Here is a 21,388-nt window from a genome sequence, read left to right on the forward strand (position 1 = left end):
TCTATGTGTGTGTGCCCGTGTACCTCCACACTCATAACTAACGTTCTTACTACATTCCACTCTTGAATATCGTTCATCAATAAAGCGTCCTAAAAAAGTTCTAAGAACATGCAATCCATTCCAGGGATGACTGACTCAATCCCATCTCGTTTATGGTATGGTGACAAACACGCATAATAACCTTGTGATTCATCGCATTGTATTCAGGTATGGAATTTCCGATATCTGTACAATTGTGTACACAATACCGCTGTTATACGTGTGGAGTTATTCTCTTACGGAGAAACGAGAGTTACCCATAGACAACCTCGTTGATATTTAGAAAGTTCATAGACAAAAGAGTAAAGAAACAATGATTGATCCCTCTTTTGTTTCTTTCTTTACTCTTTGACATCGGTTCAGTCGCTTAGAGCCTAATTCGTGTGACAACTACTAAGTTTAGGGTTATAGGCAGTGATTATAAAATTGCCACGTGCAAATCCGCGGTGTTGCAAGTTCAGACAGACTCCGTATCTTCCTACAAATAACTAATAGCAGTAAGTGCAATCGAAGGGACAATATTGAAGAGAAACTAGCTGTGTATCGTTAACCGACTTTTTTCGCAGATATATTTATCAGCATTGTATTAGTTCAATTGTAGCTTTTAAGGTGGAGCACCCCCAGTTTTCCCGAGTGTATATACACACCCTTGTTTATAAGTCCCATTTTTGTTTACTTTATTTCCCTTCGTTTATATTTATTTATTGCCAAATTATATCATACTTATATTATAAATGCGAAAGTTTGGATGGATGTTTGTTAGAGTTTGTAGCCTAAACGGCAGAACGGATTTCGATGAAATTTGGTATAGATGTAGAAGATAGTCTGGAAGAACGCATTCTACACACTTTTTTTTTTAATTCCACCCGGACGAAGTTGCGCGCAAATGCTAGTTTCCTATAACGTCTTGATGTAATATATGGTTTAAAAACATAACCAATCAATCTTAGAAAATCGCGAATCGACTGTTTGTTTGTGTTCTGTTTCGTGCCACGAATAGCTCGCCTGGAAATACTCAGCGGTCTTCGAACTCTGGCTAAATAGTGCGTGTGTTATTGAACCATTCAAAGCTATAAAGGTAAGGGTGTAGTCGAAGAATTTAATTTCCTTCCCACTTGAACCAAAATCTTAAAGCCATCACCAGTTATAATTAAACACATATCAAAGTTTTCTTTATAATAAGTGTCAAATGCATGATCATATTTGAGACCAAAAAGTGTGGGGAGTAAACTTCCTGTACTGTACATAATTTCGGAAAAATAATTCATTGATTTTTAGGATATTCCGAAACAAATTGAAAATATAATTAAAAAAACAAAAGAACGCAAATGGCTCATTCAATTATTACCAATGTCAAAAGTGCATAATAAAAACAAATATTAATTTATGGTCTCCATAGTCAGACATAACTTTCCCACGACCTAATACCTATAATAACCACCAACCGTAACACATTAGTCATAAGGTATAAATTCCTTCAATACTGCAATTTACTTGATTGTGAACAATGCACAGGGAGGGCTTGAAAAACCACTTACAGATGAACTTTTAAACGAGCTTTGACGTTTTCGACAAGAGCTCTCGTGTTGTTGGCTACAAAAACGCGCGAAGTTTTCAAAACCATTCTTAATTTTAACGCGAAAATTCTTTATGAACTTTATTTCTATTGCATTAAGGTTCAATTTAAAGAGTAATAGTGACATAGAGGTGCATATTTATGTTTGTAATTTGCAATTGCTTTTTCCTAGCAATATAGTACTTCGTACAGTAAAATGGGGTTTGCTTTATAATAAATCAATCCGAAGGCGTCGAACTAATCCCTCTGACGCTTAATTCGTTTTGTTTGAAATATTTTCATTTATTGAAGGGAACGTAATTGTGTTTTGACTTCCATTTCCACAGTCATTAAATATACAAATTCATATTTTGAAAAAATCTTTTAAGCTGTTTAATCAAAACATTTAACCTTGACTTTACTTAATTATTAGCTTTCGCTCGTGACTCCGTCCATTAAAAAAAATCTAAAGCAAGTAGCCTATGTTTTCTTCCAGAATATGCTTTACATCTGCCAAATTTCATTAGGATCCGTTGAGCAGTTTAGGCTACAAACTCTAACAAACATCCATCCTGTTAGTCCGCTAGATTATTACTGTGTATGTCTATATCTATGACTAGATTTAGATTCCGCACCCATGAAAGAAGCTATGTGGTAATAAATAACTATAAAAGTTCTCCCTTAAGAATAAATGGTCTTATCGACCCGACATAACCTATCCCAAACTTAGAAGGGGTTGATAAAACTTGAATTCTTGCCAAAAAGTCAATTGCTACAGACTCGGATAAAAGAGTCGTCGAAAATTTTGCCAAAAACGTAGCAAAACGTCTCGAAGTCTTGTCTGTTTACGGTTTTATTTATTATGAGTTATTAACTGTTTTATTTCAGTTATCATTTTAAGTAGAAATAACTTGTGTGACAAAGCAAGTTAGTGATTTCTCCTATGATAGCGGTTCCTCCAAGGTCAAAAAAAATAATTTGACCTTGGCTTTTTAAATTAAGTGATTATCTATACTAATATTGTAAAGAGATTTGTATTTTGGAAGGTATTGAAATAATTCAAAAAACTACTGGACCAATTAAAAAAATTCTTGCATCATTAAAAAGCTATGTTATTACTCACTAACTAGGCTATTTTTAATATCACGTGAGGGAAGTCGCGAGCAATAGCCTAGTGTCTTATATATGTCTATATAAGTATAATGTCTCTGAATTTATTTAAATAACTCAGAAGAGTTTCAGAGATAAAAAAGGAGCGTATAAAGGCGTGCAGCATTGTCGCGGCATTTTTTTTATTAATTCAACATTCCTGAGACCTTGTTGGCAATAATCATAAACACGTCCTTTAATAACAACCAAATTGTCCGTCTGATCGCATAATTCAAAATAAGAGGCGGCTGTGTAATAACAGAACGGAATGATAAATGCACTTTGACTTTTAAGAGACAGGATCTATCAACCAAAGGCTTTCGACTCTCCACTAATATTATAAAGAGGAAAGATTTGGATTTTTAGATTTTTGTTTTTTACTTAAAAACTACTGGGCCGAATTTAAAAATTGTTTCACCATTAAAAAGCTACTTTGTCAGTGACTAATATTTTTTGCTATATTTTAATTTTACGGGGGCGAAGACGCAAACAACAGCTAGCTGTCAATTAAAGACGAATATGTTCCAAACTTGTATGCTTGTGTGCCTAAAGTTTTGACACATTTTGGTTCATAAATGTTAGAATAGAATCAGCTCGATATGCAAATATTTATCATGTTTTTAACTAAAGTTAAATGTGACAGAACGTATTAAACACAGAGACGATTTTCTGATTAACTGCCTAGTCCGTTTCTTGATAGTCAAAGTAAACGCCGCAATGCCGACTATCACGCATGTCACTTACATTCTCAGAAGAATGTTGTGACGCGATTTTCAAAATGGCGCTTGCAATTTATTTTTTAATTGTCTTCTGTCTTTGATTGTGCGTGCATTTGTTGCAATCATTCCATTATCAGGTTATTAAAAAATAATTTTTAACACCTAGTTGTTTAAAAACATACAATTGACATGCAATCCTTACGGCAATTTACTCTGCAAAGAAAAAAACACCAAAGAAACAAAACACGACTAAAACATTAAGAATACTTACGCAGTCGTTTACAATATTTTTTACTGGCGACAGAATGATATTTACTGACTCAGCAGTATGGGTTATCACCCTCGATAACTGCACCCCTGGTATTAGACCTCCGGCGCCCGAAACCTTATCAATACACATGTGCTGACAGATACAATACAAGCCTCGACAAATTGTAGTCAACGGTTAAAATCTTAGACGATATTTAAAAAAACACTTCCTGACAAGTAAGATAAACTGTTGTAGAAATGTAGTCTATACTATAATATTGATAAAAAATAAAAATAAAAAAAATGTACAAACGAATTGAGTACCTCCTTTCGTGTAATCGGTCAAGAAGAGAAAAGATTTGTATTTCTGTATTTTTGAATATATTTAATTGACGCAAAATCTACTGGTCCGATATCAAAAATTCACTATTAGAAAGGTAATTTTTCTGTGAATAACATAGGCTATGTTTTGTATTGTTTTCAAATTTCACGCGGGCGAAGTCGTGAGCTACACCTCCTTAACTATTTTGCCAGCGACTCCATCCGCATGGAATTTAAAAATAAAAACAAAAGCAGCCAATGTATTCTTCGAGACTGTGTTGTACATTTAAACCAAAGTTCATCGAAATAATTGCTTACGATACAAACTCTAACAAACATCCATGCATTTAAACTTTCGCATTTATAATATTACAAAGAGTAAAGAAGGCGCAGAATGTATTAAATTCTTCAACGTTTGTTTTCTCTTTCTCACATTCTCTTCTCTCTCTAGTAACGAAATGATTCGGAACGTTACGTCCTTGAAACTTGATTCTTGTTCACTTACTCCGTTTTGATATCAAAGGAAACTTAACTCTGGGTGGTTTAATAAGACTGCAAGCTCCACCACAAGGTAATAAAAAAAAAACAAAGAAATTACAAGGTATAATTTCTAACGAATAGATTAACCGCAATATCGAGATAAAAACCGCAAACGTATAATTTTACATAGTTACAAGATGCTGGCTTGTAAGAAAAAATACAGCAAAAAGTTTCTATATTTATCTTTATTAAAACAATACGAAAGTCCTTCCAGACAGTATTTAATAGGTAATTTATTTAGTAAATTATTTCAAATATTTTTTTAAAATACAATTTTCTTAATATTTACTAGCTGTTGCTTGCTACTTCGTCCACGTGAAATTAACAATTATATAAAAAAAAAACGTGAAATACCGATTATGTTACTCAGCGATAACGTAGCGTTCTGATAGCGAAAAAAAAAATTAAATCGGCCCAGAAGTTTTTGAGTTATTCTAATATATACAAAAATACAAATCTTTCCTCTTTAACATTAAGTATAGACTTACTTATAATTATTACTTACTTATTACCTATTAAAACTTTGTACCACGTCTAATTTTATAGCATCTATCAACTAATTTGGCTAACATCTATAATCGAAAACAGACAATATCTTAACAACTTCCTTAAAAAGATGCAGTAAAAAACCTTATTATTAAAAAAAACCATTAATTTATGAGTCTGCAGTCGGCGACCCAGACCTTGCGTATAAAAGTTTGGGCAATGATAAACCGCACTGTCTAGACGTCTGCAGCGTCGCGCATGCGTGTACCAAATGCATTGACCCTGCTATTGTTACACAGACTAATCAGTGTTTAAGTCCCACTTAGCGTAGATATAATATAAAATATACACTAAAGGACATCTCCTTTAACCAATTAATGTGATTGCACCGTTAAAAAAACAATACTGGCCAGAATTATTAAAAGCACCAAAAAGATCCGATAATAATTTTCGATTTTTTTTTTTATATATTTTTTATTAAGATACATTTGTTAGCACGTCTTACCAATATTATAAATGCAAAAATTTAGATGGATGGATTTAGCTTATAGCCTAAATGGGTGAACGGATTTCAATCAAATTTGAATGAATAGGATAGTCTGGAATAACACATAAACTACTCACTTTTTTTTTGTTTCACACGGACGAATTCGCGGGCGAAAGATAGTAAAGGATAAAAAGAGGGACATTTGAAATATTAATACAGTCAATTTATACGTCCCTTTGTTTTGTCATTTGAGCAATATTTTTTTCTATTCAAGTATTCAAATAAAATTCGTGTTTTCATCGACACGATATTGAAAAATATCTTAAACTATAAAAAAATCTTAACTATAGACAAAATAATTGATTCCTCTACACTAAAGATTGTTTCCTACAAAATAATCAACAGAAAATTATGGTCCTAGTATAAACAAAAGTCCCGGTTTGAAAAACTGCTAATTTTAGGAATGCAGTATTAAATAACCAGACGTCCGGGTACAGCGGATGTTTATCTTTACTACACGCACTCCTAAATTTAGTAAACACCTTTATATTAACAAAGCTTTTAAAATTAGCAATTATAAAAAAAATAGATTATTTTTGGTGTTACAAAAACCATCAAGTTTTGTACAAATTGACAAGCAAAAAGTGACAGATTTCAACTCAATGCCAATTCATCACAGATTATATTAGTATGAATATAAAGAACCATTATTCTTACTTAAATTACCAAGACAACGTCTTCATTAAGATGGATTAATGACGTCACGGCGTGCGAACTCGAGCCCTGCATATGGTAAATCAATATAAACAAGTCTCTGTGTAGAGATAAACAAATCAATCTATTATAAAGAGGAAAGATTTCTATTTTTGTATGTATTGAAGTAACTCAAAAACTACTGGGCCGATTTCAAAAATTCCTTCACTATTAAAAAGCTACGATTTCAATGAGTAATATAGGCTATATTTTTATTTTAATTTCACGCAGACGAAATCGTTAGCTAGTGTCAAATGGACGTTAAATAACAATCTTGTAAGAGACATTGCCTCAAACAAAAATATTTGCTAATACATTTTACGTTATTCAAAATGTTTTTATATGTTATTGTACTGATTAATTAAATTTAAATTAGCGTTATGTCAAATGTTGACAGACGGAATTGGCGCCAAAACGACGGCGTTTCGCAACAGATAAAACAAAAGCGACGTCTGTTTGCGTTCCGTTTCTGCACAGTGAACTTCTGTGTACGCCCGTCGGAGCGCATAAACCCGGGATTACACAAATGAATAATTTAACCAGTAAAGTATTAACTGTAATACTGTTATCTATACAATCCTTTATTTATTAACCTCGAATAAAGTACTGTGTAAACAAACGAGGTTTGTTATTTGAAATGTCAAACATTACGAGAGATATGGCCATCCTTCTCTTCCCTTCAATAAAAACTGAGATGACAACATAGTTTTGTACAAATGTATTCCTCGCTGTTAAAGTCGCGAACGACCTCTAACCTATACTAATGTTATAAAGACGAAAGATTTGTATTTTTCTATGTATTGAAATAACTCAGAAACTACTGGACAGATTTAAAAAAAAAATCACTATTAGAAGGCGACGTTATCAGTAACAGAGACTATATTTTTAATTTTCACGTAGACGAGTACTGAATATATATATATATATATCTCTTCCTAGCCTGTATGGTAGTAGGGTCAGCTTTCTTTGTCAATACCCTCAAAAATCATTCCTGGCGATTCTGACAATCCCCGCGCTTGCGGCAATATGGCGTCGAGTCGGCCGACGTGATCTCGGTAATTTCATCTAATTATGACATTATGCAACGCGATGCCGACGAACTTTGCAATCCACTTAAAAACAAACACCACACGTACGTAGAAATTGACCAACTTCGGTCCTTTTCCGCCTATTTACATTCTATTGAAAAAGTTTCCTGCAAATTTATCACCGCACTTTTTCGTTATTAATAAGATCTAAAATATAGTGCGCTACGGAATACGCTATAAAATGTTTTTTTTTTTTATTTATAGTTACATTTATTTAAAACAGGCGTTTTAAATAAATGGCGCAAACCTCGAAAATGGTTTGTCCACAAGTAATATGAATAATTTCTAGTATTAGGATATTTTTTACATTAATAAATGAACGCGTAAGAATTAAAAACAAAGCATAAATTATTCAGACTTCGTACGAGCGTACGGCACGTCATGTTATCTGCAGACCGGATGCATAAATATCGCCTGTGAACTTCCCAATGGTAATGGTTCCGTAATCGAGAAAGTCTAGATTACACTAGTATTCAAACAAATGACATCAGTTAAGACTTATTTCCCAGTTATCCTACATATCGAAAGTTCGAGAGATGGTAAGAACGGGCTCACATCTTTGGCTAAACTATGCCACTGTTGTGCGATTGTCGATTGTTTCGCAGCCCATTCAACTGTTTAGTAACACAACTAAAAATCAAGTAGTGTGCAGACCTCCATATAAGTTCATAGGAATCAAACCGCGACTAAACAGTTGTGCGATAGTCTAGTCAAACTGTGCCCCGCTCCCTACATAAGAATACATTTTGAAATTGAATAATCATCAAATCATTCGTAATCGTAGTTAAGCAACAAAGATTTATCCGCCTTAACTGAGATTTAAGGCTAGTTTCACACTAGTGTATAAAATGGACGTAGTATAATAAAACAGTGCTGTATCGCTTTTGTTTCAACGCAGAAGCCGAGACAGCAGTAATAATTTGATTAAAGTGTGCGTAAGAGTACTGTTATTATGCTCCACTGTATCACTGTCCTCGTGTGAAAGCATAAAGTATTGTTCGAATTACATTAGCATAAGTCAAAGGCAACTGCAGACAATCGATTTTGTTGCCGCAATAAAACCCGATGTGGCATATCCTCTGCGACGGATCCTTGCTCAACATCTATCGTTAATGTTGCCACATTTATTACTATATAGCAGTTATTTGTACGCAACAAACAGTAATTTATGATGAAACTAAGAGGTATAAACTACACGAGATATTTAGTTGCAACTTTAAAATTACAAAATCCATTTTAATAAAAAAAGTAAACGATGAAATCATAGTATCATTGAGAAATCAGTTTTTACTTTTAACACGTTTAATTTTTTTTTAATAAAAGGGGGCAAACAAGCGACGGGAACACCGAGTTAATCAACGACGCTAATAAAACTTAATACAAATTTTGCTCATACCCAGTTTACTTCTAAATTCAACTTTATACCGCATTTATTTGTAAGGGTGTTTTTGTTAAGCTTGTTTACACTTTTATTGGTGTGTAATTTCATATGTCAAAATCCAAATCAGATCGATAGACAATTTATTTAGGCAAAGTCCACACAACGGGCCTTTAAGGCCTGCCCTAATAAAGCGCAGTCTACCAAATAAGTCCGTACAATTGTACTTACATTCAAAACAATCATGACTTGTTATACAATATGGCAATCGGAATTATACAGTAACTAGCTTTCGCTCGCGACTGCGTCCGCGTGGAATTATAAAAAAACAAAATCAAGTAACCTATGTGTTCTTCCAGACTATCCTCTAAGTCTATGTCAAATTTCATCGAGATCTACTGAGCAGTTTAGGCTACAAACTCTAACAAACATCTCAACTTACATCATCATCTCCTTATCCTACTCCCGTAGGGTCGGCGCAACAGGTTTTTGTCTTCCACATAACTCTATCATACGTCATCTCAGTCATCACTCCTTTTTGATCATGTCACCTTTTACACAATCCATCCATCTCTTTCTAGGTCTACCTCTACCGATGTACCTCCACACTCATAACTAACGTTTCCATAAACTTTCGCATTTATAATATTAGTAAGCAAGATTGTATACTCTATGTTAAGCATGTTAGCTTAGCTCTAACTCAATTCTACAGAACTCATTTAAAAATCTAAGTGAGTTTCCAAAACACACATCAAAACAATGTCAACTTTTATTCTATTTGAATGCACAGACAAGAAAATATTGCGGTTGATAAATAAACAAAAAAGAAGTAACATTTTAACGTAACGCAGATAATATCTTGAAATTGAAAGATCTAATACCTAACTCAAACATATGTATCTAGATGTTCGCTGCTTCATCCGCATGAAATGTAAACTTTATTTCATTGTTTACATTTGACGAATTTTCTTCTTCTTCTTTTAATGATTAGTAAACTATCGTTATTTCAATAATTTCGCTAAAGTCAAGGTTGAAGATAATTGAAAGAATATAAAACAAGACCAAAAGTTTTGAGTAGCAGTTAACTAGATATACGCAATCTAGTGTGATTGACAAATGACCGGTAGATGATTTGTCCAATTTTCAATTGCAAATGTCAAAATGACATTACATGATGACAAACCATTGCAATCTTACTTCCTTGATGTTGGCACCTTGTAGCTTATGATCCCTTTGACACATTAGGCTTTAGGGTTTGTTTATCCAATTTTTTTACCCCATTATTTTAATAGCCTGAAACTATACAGCCTAAAGGTAATTTTGACATTTGCAATTGAGAATTTGACAACTGTAAACAAACAAAGTTTTTATAATTTCATGCAGATGACGCCGCACGGGAACAGTATCGGTGGTAGAGGCAATTTCTGTAAACACAACACCGCGAAGTTTCCTAACTGTACAGTGTAGACCGTTAGTTATTTTCCTACACTTGAGCAAGCATAAATCAATTCGAGTATGCTCTTAGCAGACGCTCTTTAGACTCAACAGTGACGTCAAAAGCAACCCCTCTAAGTCTAATTTGATTGAAAGAACCCTAATTGCTTTTTTCAAACGATTACGGGCTTTTAAATGCAGTAAGTAGACTAGATATTTTGTTAAAGATAGCTTCGATATTACTTTTGTGGTTTACTTAAATTGAGAAAGTAAAAAAAAACTATTGAAGTTTGATCTATAGCACTCTGAATCGAAGATATATATGTCAATTCCAGTATCTATACTATTATAAAGAGGAAACATTTGTATTTTTGTTAAAGTTGAAATAAATCAAAAAGTACTAGGCCGATTTCAAAATTTTTTCCAGCGTTTGAAAGGTAATTTATCTGTGAGTAATACAGGCTATATTTTTTATTATTATTTCATGCACGCGAAGTCGCGAACAACAGTTAGTAGCTAAATATGCGCATCTAGATTTGAAGAGGCGGCATTTTCTAGCCCTAGTTGATACAATTCTAGTAATTCCTCCATGCTTTAAAACAGCTGTATAATGGTGTTTGTTCTGCTTTCACCTCAAAGCAGTAACAATAATAAATAAATAACAATAAGCTTTCGTATAACACTGGAAATATGAGTCAACAATCGCTATTCGTTGTCCATAGACAATCGATAGATTTATAGATCTTACTAGCAACCCGCAACTCCGTCGACGTGGTATTTAAAAAGTAGCCTATGTGTTCTTCCAGACTGTCCTCTACATCTATGCCAAATTTCATCGTAATCAGTAGAGCAGTTTATGCTACAAACTCTAACAAACATCCATCCATCTAAACTTTCATATATATAATATTAATAAGATAAAGAATTAGGAAGATAATCGATACAGATATACATATTTAGATCTTTATTATTTTAAATCTTTCAAACACAGTTATTATGTTGTCCCTTAGTCAGCAATTAACATCTTTGCGTCATAACAGTAAACCACATTTTTAAATGTACATCAAAATTCTCAAATACACATTCGAAGGAATAAACTACATATATCTATCTTTACTAATATAATAAAGCGTAAACAACAAAAACTTCGTGGCATAGGGTGTCAACAATCACACCATATTTAAATAGTTCTTACTTTATTAAAAGCTCTACACTTTACACGCTTTAGGCTACATATTTTAACGCCATTAATATTAGGGGGTAAATATTTTGGACAATAACCCTAATGTGGGAAAAAGACAATAAGTTGCTGCCAACATCAAGGAAGCAAGGTTATAATCATGTCATGTCATTTTGTCATTAGTAATTGATAATTTGACAAATATAAACAATAAAAGTTTTTATAATTTCAAGAGGGTGAAGCCGCACGGGAACAGCTAGTCATATTGTAAGCTAGTATATCCTGTGAACGGGTGCATTCAAAGGAAGCACACTTCATTAATTCATGCCCCGTATACTCGTGCACAATGGTAACACGAAGTGTCTTATGCAACTAAACAATGACATTTTATTCACTAGCTTTCGCCCGCGACTCCGTCTGCGTGGAATTAAGAAAACAAAAGTAAGTAGCATATGTGTTCAGCTGGATTATCCTCTACATCTCTCTCAGCAGTTTCGACTAAATATACTTCAACATCCATCCATCTAAACTTTGGATGCCGTTAAAAAAAATTTTTTTTCAACACTCAACTTTTAATATAAACTAGTTATATAAATTACAAAAAGCTACGTATCCCTCGGGAACCGGACATTTCTCTGGGATGAAGCTTATCTCATGTGTACTCCAGACTTTGTTTTATATCTGTGCCAAATTTCAATAAGATATGTTGAACCGTTGCAGAATGATCTAGTGAACATTAAAAAACTAAATTAATGAATCCCACGGGACTCCTAACTATTCACGGGATAAAAAGTAGCCTATGTGTACTTCCAGACTATGCTCTGAACCTGTGCCAAATTTCATGGAGATCCGTTCAGCCGTTTAGGCTACAAACGCTAACAAACATCCATACATCCATCTAAACTTTCGCATTTATAATATTAGTAAGAAGTAAGATTTAATGAGAAATCAACAATAAGTGGTCGTTTAAAATGTTATTTAAAATTATTTCTGTTATTTTGATTTTACTGTTGTTACAGAAATAAAAGTACAAATACGTAAGTACCACAGACTAATTGAACACACTTTTTTATCTGTTGACATTCTTTACAGATAAACAATTACCGAGTCGGTACATATTAGTAAATTCTTAAGAGAACATAAAATTACATTCACAGCAATATTTTAAACGATTTTCCTTGAGTGTAATATTGATATTATGAACTTTTAATTAACGACTTGCACTCATTTGTTTTTGACCGACTTCCCAAAAGGAGGTACTCAATTCGTCTGTATGGTTTTTTTTTTAATTTATAACCATTAAAGTTTGATGGATGGATGTTTGTTAGAGTTTGTAGCCTAAACGGCTGAACGGATTACAATGAAATTTGGTATAGATGTAGAGGATAGTCTGGAAGAACAAATAGGCTACCCACTTTTGTTTATTTTTAATTCCACGCGGAAGGGGTCACGCGAAAGCTAGTGGCTCAATAGATTTCGTTTACAGGCATATGGAATATAACCTGAAAACTGGTTACTAGTAAAGCTTTTTTTCTAATCTATTTGCATATCAAAGCGTAAAAATGACTTCCATATCACTATTGACAACTAACAGAATAGTTAACAAATGTTATCATGCTTACTTCTGTTTATTGTTAAGGTATTTTTTTAATTAGTTAAGATTTCATCATACAATATTTTAACTATTGTTATATCTGATTTAAATTAGTATTTACTATAACTTCAATTATGACGGTAGATAGGTAATACTTAATTAAAATATTAAGCGTTATAGGTAATTTAAACGACATACCTTAGTAGGAAATGTTATACAAACCTGTCCTTCTCTTACAGTAGCCAGGAAATACGTATACAAGCTTTATAATACGTAAAATTACGTTAAACAAATTATTATAAAACTACCGACAAATATCTTAGAAATGCTTAATTTCTCGACTTGTTTTAAATTATTACATTTAATTTTCATTTTATACAAAATAATAAAAAGTTCTGTTACTTACCGAAAAAATCCTCCCAAGTCATAGAATGATCTGAGTCAGCGTTCGCCCCGTCCATCTTCGAGCCTCTCGTATAACATGCGTTAACTAGTCATTATGCAAATAAAACTGCTTAATTGTATAACAATATAACAAAATACACGACAACAAACTTTCTTATTTCACCAAACACATTGTTATATTGAAAGTATTTGTTTATAAACAAAAAAACATTGCGCTCGATACAAACGCGATCGCATCGAGCACGGAGAATCACATACACAACCACAACGCGGCGACGCCGAGTCGTGAATGAAATGAAATTGAAAAAGTTTGTGTGGCAAAGGCAACGTCTGCAATCCGCTTGATCTATAAGTTCACAGCCTTTGTAAATTATTTTACGTCGTTTTAAAAAACCAGTAATGGTATGATATTAAAAAAAATATCCGATTTATTACAAATACAGTTCGTGGAATTAAATTGCATTCGTTGTGTACTTTTAGATATGATATTTTTGATTTAAAGTGAAAAATACTATACCTTATACGAATTATACCTGTAGATAAGTAGGAAGTAGTTTTATATAGGACCTGTTTAAATAGGTAAACTGTTTAGTTTTTTTTTTAAAATCACGCGGGTTTTATCACCTTTCATCTTGACACTTTTGTCAAATGTCATATGTTTTCGACCACAGACTACAAAACTGTAAGCAAACAGTAAGTTAACTTTCTTTGGATTCTCTGTCTGTAATAAACAAAAAAGGTTAATCTAACAACTAAAATAAATAATTTTTGTTGGAAAAAGGTTTTCGTTTTAATTTTTTTTCACAGTCAAACATTTTGTTTATTTAAAAAAACTAAAACCTTGCGTCATCTGTGGCCTGAAGAATCGGGAGGCAATAATGTACAGCCACGATAATGCACGCCCCAATAATGCACGGCCCAATAATCCGTGTACAAATAAAGGGATTTGTTTGTACACGGATTACATGGAATATCGGGTCGTACATTATCGGGCCGTACATTATAGGGATCCGTCAGGGGGGTGACACCGGCAAACTAAATGATTGAAAAAAATTGGCACGGTGATCAACATCATCTAGCGTACAAGGCTAGGTAGTCATGTAAAACGTTTCAATGAGACTAGATGGCGTTAAAAACCAGCCAGTTACTCTTAATGGCTACAAAACTCTTTGATAGCAGCACAATACTGTGTTAAAATTAAAAGCAAAAATAGTTTTGACGTATAAACGTCACAAATTTTACAAAACTAAAAACGACTAAGCAATTAATTATAAATACATAAATTAATTATTAAAGAAAATATCTGATGTGCCCAAAAGCCTGCGATAATTGTTATTTCGATTGTAAGCTGAGTTTGTAATAGAACTGAAATTGTATATAGAATGTAATAATCATAGTTAATTTAGAATAGTTGTCGCGGAAAATTATAACAATACTTGTTATTACAGAAAATATCTATAAGTGCAACAACATGGACAGAAAAAAAGTTGTATCGAAACGGCTACAGTTTTAACGTATCAGGCCACTAAAAACTTTGCGACAGGTTTGTGCCAGTGATTTTATGATGAACATTAGTAGCAAGTACCATAGTATCAAATTCGAAAATCACATGGTACACACATTGGTACTAATGTACCATGTGATTTTCGAATTTGAACAAATTGTCCTAACGATATAATTTAGAATTAGAATTAGAGGTTGGTGACTACATAATCAGCGGGCGATAATTAATAACCCATATTATAGTAAAAATTTTAACTCAGTCAGGCCGAGTTGTTAGTGCCTTGTCACAATGTTTAAAAGTACCAACTGTTCGCAACTTCACTCATGCACAGTTTGCTACGCGAGCGAAACTGACGGCGGTAATTAGTAGTGTATAATATGTTGAATAGTAAAATTTGTTATGCTTTCTTGCTTGGTTCTCTGCATTGTTTCGCCAAGACTGGCTGTTTAATAGAAATATTGGAAATCTGGAAAACGCTGTTCGAGGACGTCACTATTGAAAATGGAAATATGTACATGTATGATATATAACCAATTGGGGTTACGCAATAAACGTTTAATTCCAACTTTGGGTTTCTATTTTAGCAGATACTTACACCTCTCCCAATATATGTAAATATACACATTTGAAGTGTGTGTGGGTATGTGCGTGTGTGTGGGTGAGGGCGGCACTTATACGCCATCTCTTGAACAAGGCGAGGAAATAAACTGAAACGGCCGTGTCGCTTCTATCTCAGTATATATATGTATTATCTATGGGACCCGTTTCGTTTCTGTAACAACATGGCGAATTTGTAATAATAATATACAGGTTCATGAACTTGTTATGTATCTCCAAGAAGTATTTTCGTGAATGTTTTTAGTCGAATGTGTTAATTAAGGTTCAAGTTTCAAGTAAAATTAATATTGGAATATTGTTGACATCCAGAGATCATTTATGACAATCGTATATTTGGGTTTTTCTAACATTTGAGGTAATCATCTGTCGGTAAATTACAGTAACTTGTATTATTTTTAATTAATTCGCCTTGAACATAAAAAAATGATGCAACAGCTGTATACATTTGTTTATGTTCATTGCTACTAACAATTTTCAACGATCCAAAGGTAATGCTCGAATTTTGTTTTTTAAAACTTCAATAATAATAAAACAACGTTGATTTTTGTATGTTTTTGTAGTATGCCGCGTCGTGGTAACGAAATAGAGGCTCCGATAACACCTAAGAAGAAAAAAGTAACAGAAGAATGTGCAAGTTTAGACGTATCTTTCGTCGATGACGAAGCGTTACCTTCTGGTATTATCTTTACTGATGTCCAATCAAAGAAGTGGCGCATTGGAAAGCCTATAGGTAAGAACAATTTTGTGTACAAAATTTCAAACATTCATAAATCTTATTGGGTACCTTGGCATCCCAAACTGATGAGCTAGGAATGTCTAGAAGGAGGACAGCTGTTTTAAATGTAAAAAGAGTTTTATATCTATTTAACATTTTCGTCTCCAGAGGTATCTGAACCATCCTAGCTTCAGACGCAATGTCTATGCATGTTTAAACAATATTTTGTGTTAGCCTCAAAGGGAAAGTTGGAATACCAACAAACAAATATAGACATTACATTTAACTAGCAACATACTGTAATTTTGTATAAGTACTTAAATATAATGTACTGGCTGTTGCTTGTGACTTTGTCCACATGAAATAAAGGAATAGTATGAAAAATATATTCCATGTTATTCAGCGATAACATAGCTTCTTAATGGTAAAAGATTTTTTAATCTGCCCAGTAGTTTTTGAGTTATTACAATACATACATACAAAAATACAAATCTTTCCTCTTTATAATATTAGCTATGTTATGATATAAGAATTATACAGTTCATTATTAGTGTAAATTATAACATGCAAATACTATATTAAGAACAGTGAGTTGGTAGCACTTATCCTGTAAGTTCTTGAGTGTAAACCAGAAAGTGTTAAGATTGAATGTGGATGGCTACAAAGGTAGGGGAAGACCGAAGAAAGTATGGATGGATTGGGTAAAAGAGGATATGCTTAAGAAAGGAGAGGATTCAGATATGACTGCTGATAGAGATATGTGGAAGAGAAGCACATACTGTGTAGACCCTTTGTAAGGGATAAGGGCAAATGGATGATGATGATGAACCAGAGTTTTAATATTTCCGATCAAATTATACATATATGTAACTGAAATCAGAGCAAATTTAATATATCTATTTTTAGACAACTTATTTAATTGATACTGTCGCTTTTAACTCAGAGCAATACTTCTCGTCAAGACCCAAGTTACGCGCCAATCTATCCATACTTCTAGTGACATTGACAGCTGTCAGCTAGGGACGTGACGTTTATGCCGATAATCTAGAGTTGCGCCAACTCTACAGCACGGTACTAATTTTGTTCCTAACACTATGTTAATTTCTATTTTGCAGGTCGTGGGAGTTTTGGTAGAATTTACCTTGCATCAAATGATGTGGATAAAGAAGTAACAAAACAAAATGCCAGATATGTTGTGAAGATTGAACCACACACAAACGGCCCACTGTTTGTCGAAATACATTGCATGATTAGAACAGCACAAGCATCTAAAGGTAATTAATTAAAAAACTGCATTAGATCAAACTTTCAATCTTGTATGATAATGATGTTTGTTAGAGTTTGTGGCCGAAACGGCTAAATGGATCTCGATGAAATTTGGTATTAATGTAGATGATATCCTGGAAGAACACAAAGACTATTTGCTTTTGTTTTTAATTTCACGACGGCGAAGTCACGGGCAACAGCTGTTATTCATATCTTCTAAAAAAGTTAATAGATCTCAATGACTTTGCTCATAGTTGTAGAAACTGGCTGGTAACACAAAGCCTACATACTAAATGTTTTTTAATTCCTTATGGATAGAGACTTGGGCAAAAGCTATTTTTCCAATAATAATATTCTCCTTGAAGGTCATATAGTAATAGTTTTTATCAATACAATATTTAATTGTAAAATGTCTATTTCAGTTAAAACATGGTGTCAAGAAAATAAACTGAAGCGAATTGGTATGCCTATTTATATAGCAAGTGGATCTTTTACTGAAGAAAGTTCCGGAATAAAATACAGATTTCTAGTATTACCAAGATATGATATTGATTTACAAAAAATCATAGCTCGGACCAGAACTTTGGATTTAAAAAATGTTTTAGTACTTTCTATACAGATATTAGATGTGTTAGAATATTTACATAACCAAGGTTACACACATTCAGATATTAAAAGTTCAAATTTAATGATCGGTTTTGACAGTATTAAAGTTATAAAAGCGGCAACTCCAAAAGCAACTCAAAGCTTTCAGAAAAACACAAAACACGTTCTTGTTGCCGATAAGCATAAGAATAAACCAAATCGTTCTCGTTCTTCTAATTATTATGATGACGAAGATTTTATTGTTAGACAAAGAACAGATATATGTAATGAAGACAAAAGATTGGTTGTTGTTAAGAAAAAATTAAAGAAGATCCTTACTGAAAAAGATAAAAAAAAATACAGAAATCATGCTTTTAACTTGAGACATTTATCTAATTACGTAAACTATGAAGATTTAAGTTCAGTGTGTTCTGATCGTTCGTATCAAAAACTATTAGATGATTACGGTAATAAAAGATTACTCTGTGTGGTTGAAAAGATAAAAGATGAGAGAACTACGGAGAATAAAGATTTAGAATTACAATTAGATGAAATATATAAAGATGCTGTTTTATCACAATCTAATGGACAAATATATCTTTTAGATTATGGTCTTGCTTCGAAATTTTTAGATTCCGATGGTAATCATCGAGATTTTGGTATGGATGCAAGAAAAGCTCATGACGGCACTCTAGAGTATAGTTCCAGAGATTCTCATATCGGTGCTCATTCTAGAAGATCTGATTTAGAAACTTTAGGCTATAATATGCTGGATTGGCTCACAGGAACATTACCTTGGAAAACACCGAAGGTTCTTGCTGAACCAGATTTAGTACATGCGGTAAAGAAAAACTTCATGAATGATGTAAAAACTTTACTAAAGACATGTTTTAAAACGGAATTTTATCCACAATTTATGGAGAAATATCTTCAATATATCACTAGTTTGGATTTCACAGAGAAACCTGATTATGATTATTGTAGAAATTTGTTTAAAAGTGAATTGATACGAAACGGTTATGCATTTGATAAAGAAATGAATGTCAATTTCTCCGAGCCGTCTCTATCACCGATTAGTCGAAGTAAATTAAATTATTCAAAGAGATTTGGTAGAAAAAACACGCCACCAGATTTCGTATCCAAGAATGGTATTAAAAAAACATACGAGAGAGAGAATTTATGCTCTTTAGAGAATGGTCTTAAATTGGAATTATTGAAGCATACATTGAATACGTCTAGTGAAGGTGTACGTAAACCTTGTTCTTCGCGAAACTTCTTCATATCTGACGCAGATTTAGTTGCCCGTTTGAAAAAATCTTTAATGCCGCACGATGTGGTAGGAAAGAAATTGTCTCCTAAAAATTTGAGATCCAAACAGAACGTAAAACGTAAAGGTGCCAGACTGCATAGGAATAGTGTTGGAAAATTCGGTAACTTAATGGGATCAGCGAAACAGTTTACTTGGGCTGAAATATTAGCTGGCAACCCGGAGGATATTATTAGGAAGGATCGTAACCCTGTTAGTGAAGATGAAACCACTAAATATAGAATTAGAAAACTATCGGATGCATCAAATTATGAAACAACCCTTCAGTCACCGTTAATGCAGAAAGATTACCTACAAGGTTTAAACCCTACATATGCTATGAAGGAAGTAATAGCAAATTTCAAGAGGAAACTTTCCGGAAAGAATAAAATACAAGAAGAATGTCCGCCTGGCTTAGAAGGATATACTCCAATAATGATAAAATTATACAAATTGAAAGAAAAGAGAGAAGCTAAAGAGAAATTTGATTTACTAAAACAGGATTCTGATAGTAAGGAAATAATAAAAGAACAGAGATGTACAAGGTCCATGACTAAAATTGAGATTCCAATAAGAAGGTCTACAAGAAATAAACCAATCAATACTAACAATGTGAAGACCTCGGAAAACAATTCCGAACAAATGCCTGTTATTATTAAAAATGCAAACAAAACTCCAAGAACAAGGAGTGCAGGAAACAAAAAAGAAATTACAATTTCAAATACTAAGAAGCCTGCCCAAACAAGTATGTATATAAAATTCTTACTAATCTTTACTAATATTAGCTGACTAAAGGCCTCCATTCAGCATAGCAAACATAGTAAAAAATTTATTCATTACTTTTATATTTACTAATGTGTGTATATAATTTTTTTTTTGTGTATCTTTGTAACATTTTCCCGTTAATCAGATTTGTTTTCAACTGTGTAATTAAATATGTAGTGTTTGCTTTATGAATGGTTTAAATGATTATTAATATTAATATATTATAAAGAGGAAAAATTTGTATTTTTGTATGTATTCAATAACTCAAAACTAATCGGCAGATTTTAAAAATTCTTTCACAGTTAGAAAGTTAATTTATCTGTGAGTAACATATGCTGTATGATTTATTATTAATTAATTTCAAGCGGGCGAAGTCGCGAGTTACATCTAGTTAATTATAAATGTCATAGGATAATATCTGTGTATTGATCTGGAAAATAGCACAACTCTCAAAGAAACCCCTTAATCGCTCCATTATGTCACTTTCTAAGTACCCATAAAGTTAATTCCGCACAGATGGAGTCGCGGGTAAAGCAAGTATTTTATATTTGCCAAAGTCCATTCCATATGTATCTTTTATTATCCACTGTTTTTTAATTTTAAATTTATTTCTTTTCAGGAACGAAAACTAAAACAGTTGTTCTGAACAGACGAAGGTTAAGGAGCAGTAAACGTAAGAAGAGTAAATAGGAAGTTTTCTATTTTTAATCTTTCTGATCTAAAACCTTTGGCTTAAAGGTTGACCTAGCATAAGTACAATGGTAAAATTTGAAAAAAAGTACTGTTTCTTCAGTAATAATTACAACATATTTTAGACATTTAAATTGTCTTTCTTGTGTCTTATTAATTAATAAAATCTTTACATTAAGTATTTTGTTGGTTATTTGCCGATCTTAAATTCAAATGTGTAAAAAAAATCTGTAAAATAGACTGGAATTTGCAACAATGCAATTCGTTTATTATATAGGAGTAAGTTTGAGATTTTGACAGTTACTTTGTACGTTCGTCACTTATTTTCTGAAGTTTGTGCATTTAAGGAAACGTCGCCTTTAGGTTTTGTTTTTCTTAAGATAATTTTCATCAATAAATCCTTTTGTTTTTCATGGTTTGTCTTTTATTAAGTATCCACTCACTGATATTCATTTATAAGGCATTGAACAATTTTGCAGGAAATCCAAAAGGGATCAAAGTCCATCAAGGCCTCAAGCATTTTTTCAATTTAATTGATAGTTAAAACGAATTGTTTTTTTTC

At 32.8% G+C, this 21,388-nt stretch overlaps 2 protein-coding genes across 3 annotated transcripts in view; one reads left to right on the forward strand and one right to left on the reverse strand.

The window, feature by feature from the left end:
• LOC106108863 overlaps positions 1–13,654 on the reverse strand; it is an 83,923-nt gene extending 70,269 nt beyond the window's left edge. The window contains exon 1 of the mRNA XM_013290158.1: positions 13,379–13,654. Within this exon, the coding sequence (XP_013145612.1) occupies positions 13,379–13,433 (55 nt within the window). The 5' untranslated portion in view covers positions 13,434–13,654. The remainder of the gene's footprint in view (positions 1–13,378) is intronic.
• Positions 13,655–15,649: 1,995 nt separating this feature from the next.
• LOC106108922 lies at positions 15,650–21,239 on the forward strand. 2 transcript variants are annotated; one of them, XM_013290276.1, is made up of 5 exons: positions 15,650–15,854; positions 16,060–16,229; positions 17,330–17,488; positions 17,903–20,116; positions 20,756–21,239. In XM_013290276.1, the coding sequence occupies exons 2-5, from the start codon at positions 16,061–16,063 to the stop codon at positions 20,824–20,826; spliced, it is 2,613 nt and encodes an 870-aa protein (XP_013145730.1). In that variant the 5' UTR covers positions 15,650–15,854; position 16,060; the 3' UTR covers positions 20,827–21,239. The 2 variants fall into 2 exon arrangements, with proteins under 2 accessions (XP_013145730.1, XP_013145732.1); XM_013290278.1 differs by lacking the exon at positions 15,650–15,854 and adding an exon at positions 15,864–15,987.
• Positions 21,240–21,388: the final 149 nt, after the last annotated feature.

This window comes from Papilio polytes, unplaced genomic scaffold, assembly GCF_000836215.1.
Source record: "Papilio polytes unplaced genomic scaffold, Ppol_1.0 DF821400.1, whole genome shotgun sequence".
In the NCBI taxonomy this organism is placed as follows: domain Eukaryota; kingdom Metazoa; phylum Arthropoda; class Insecta; order Lepidoptera; family Papilionidae; genus Papilio; species Papilio polytes.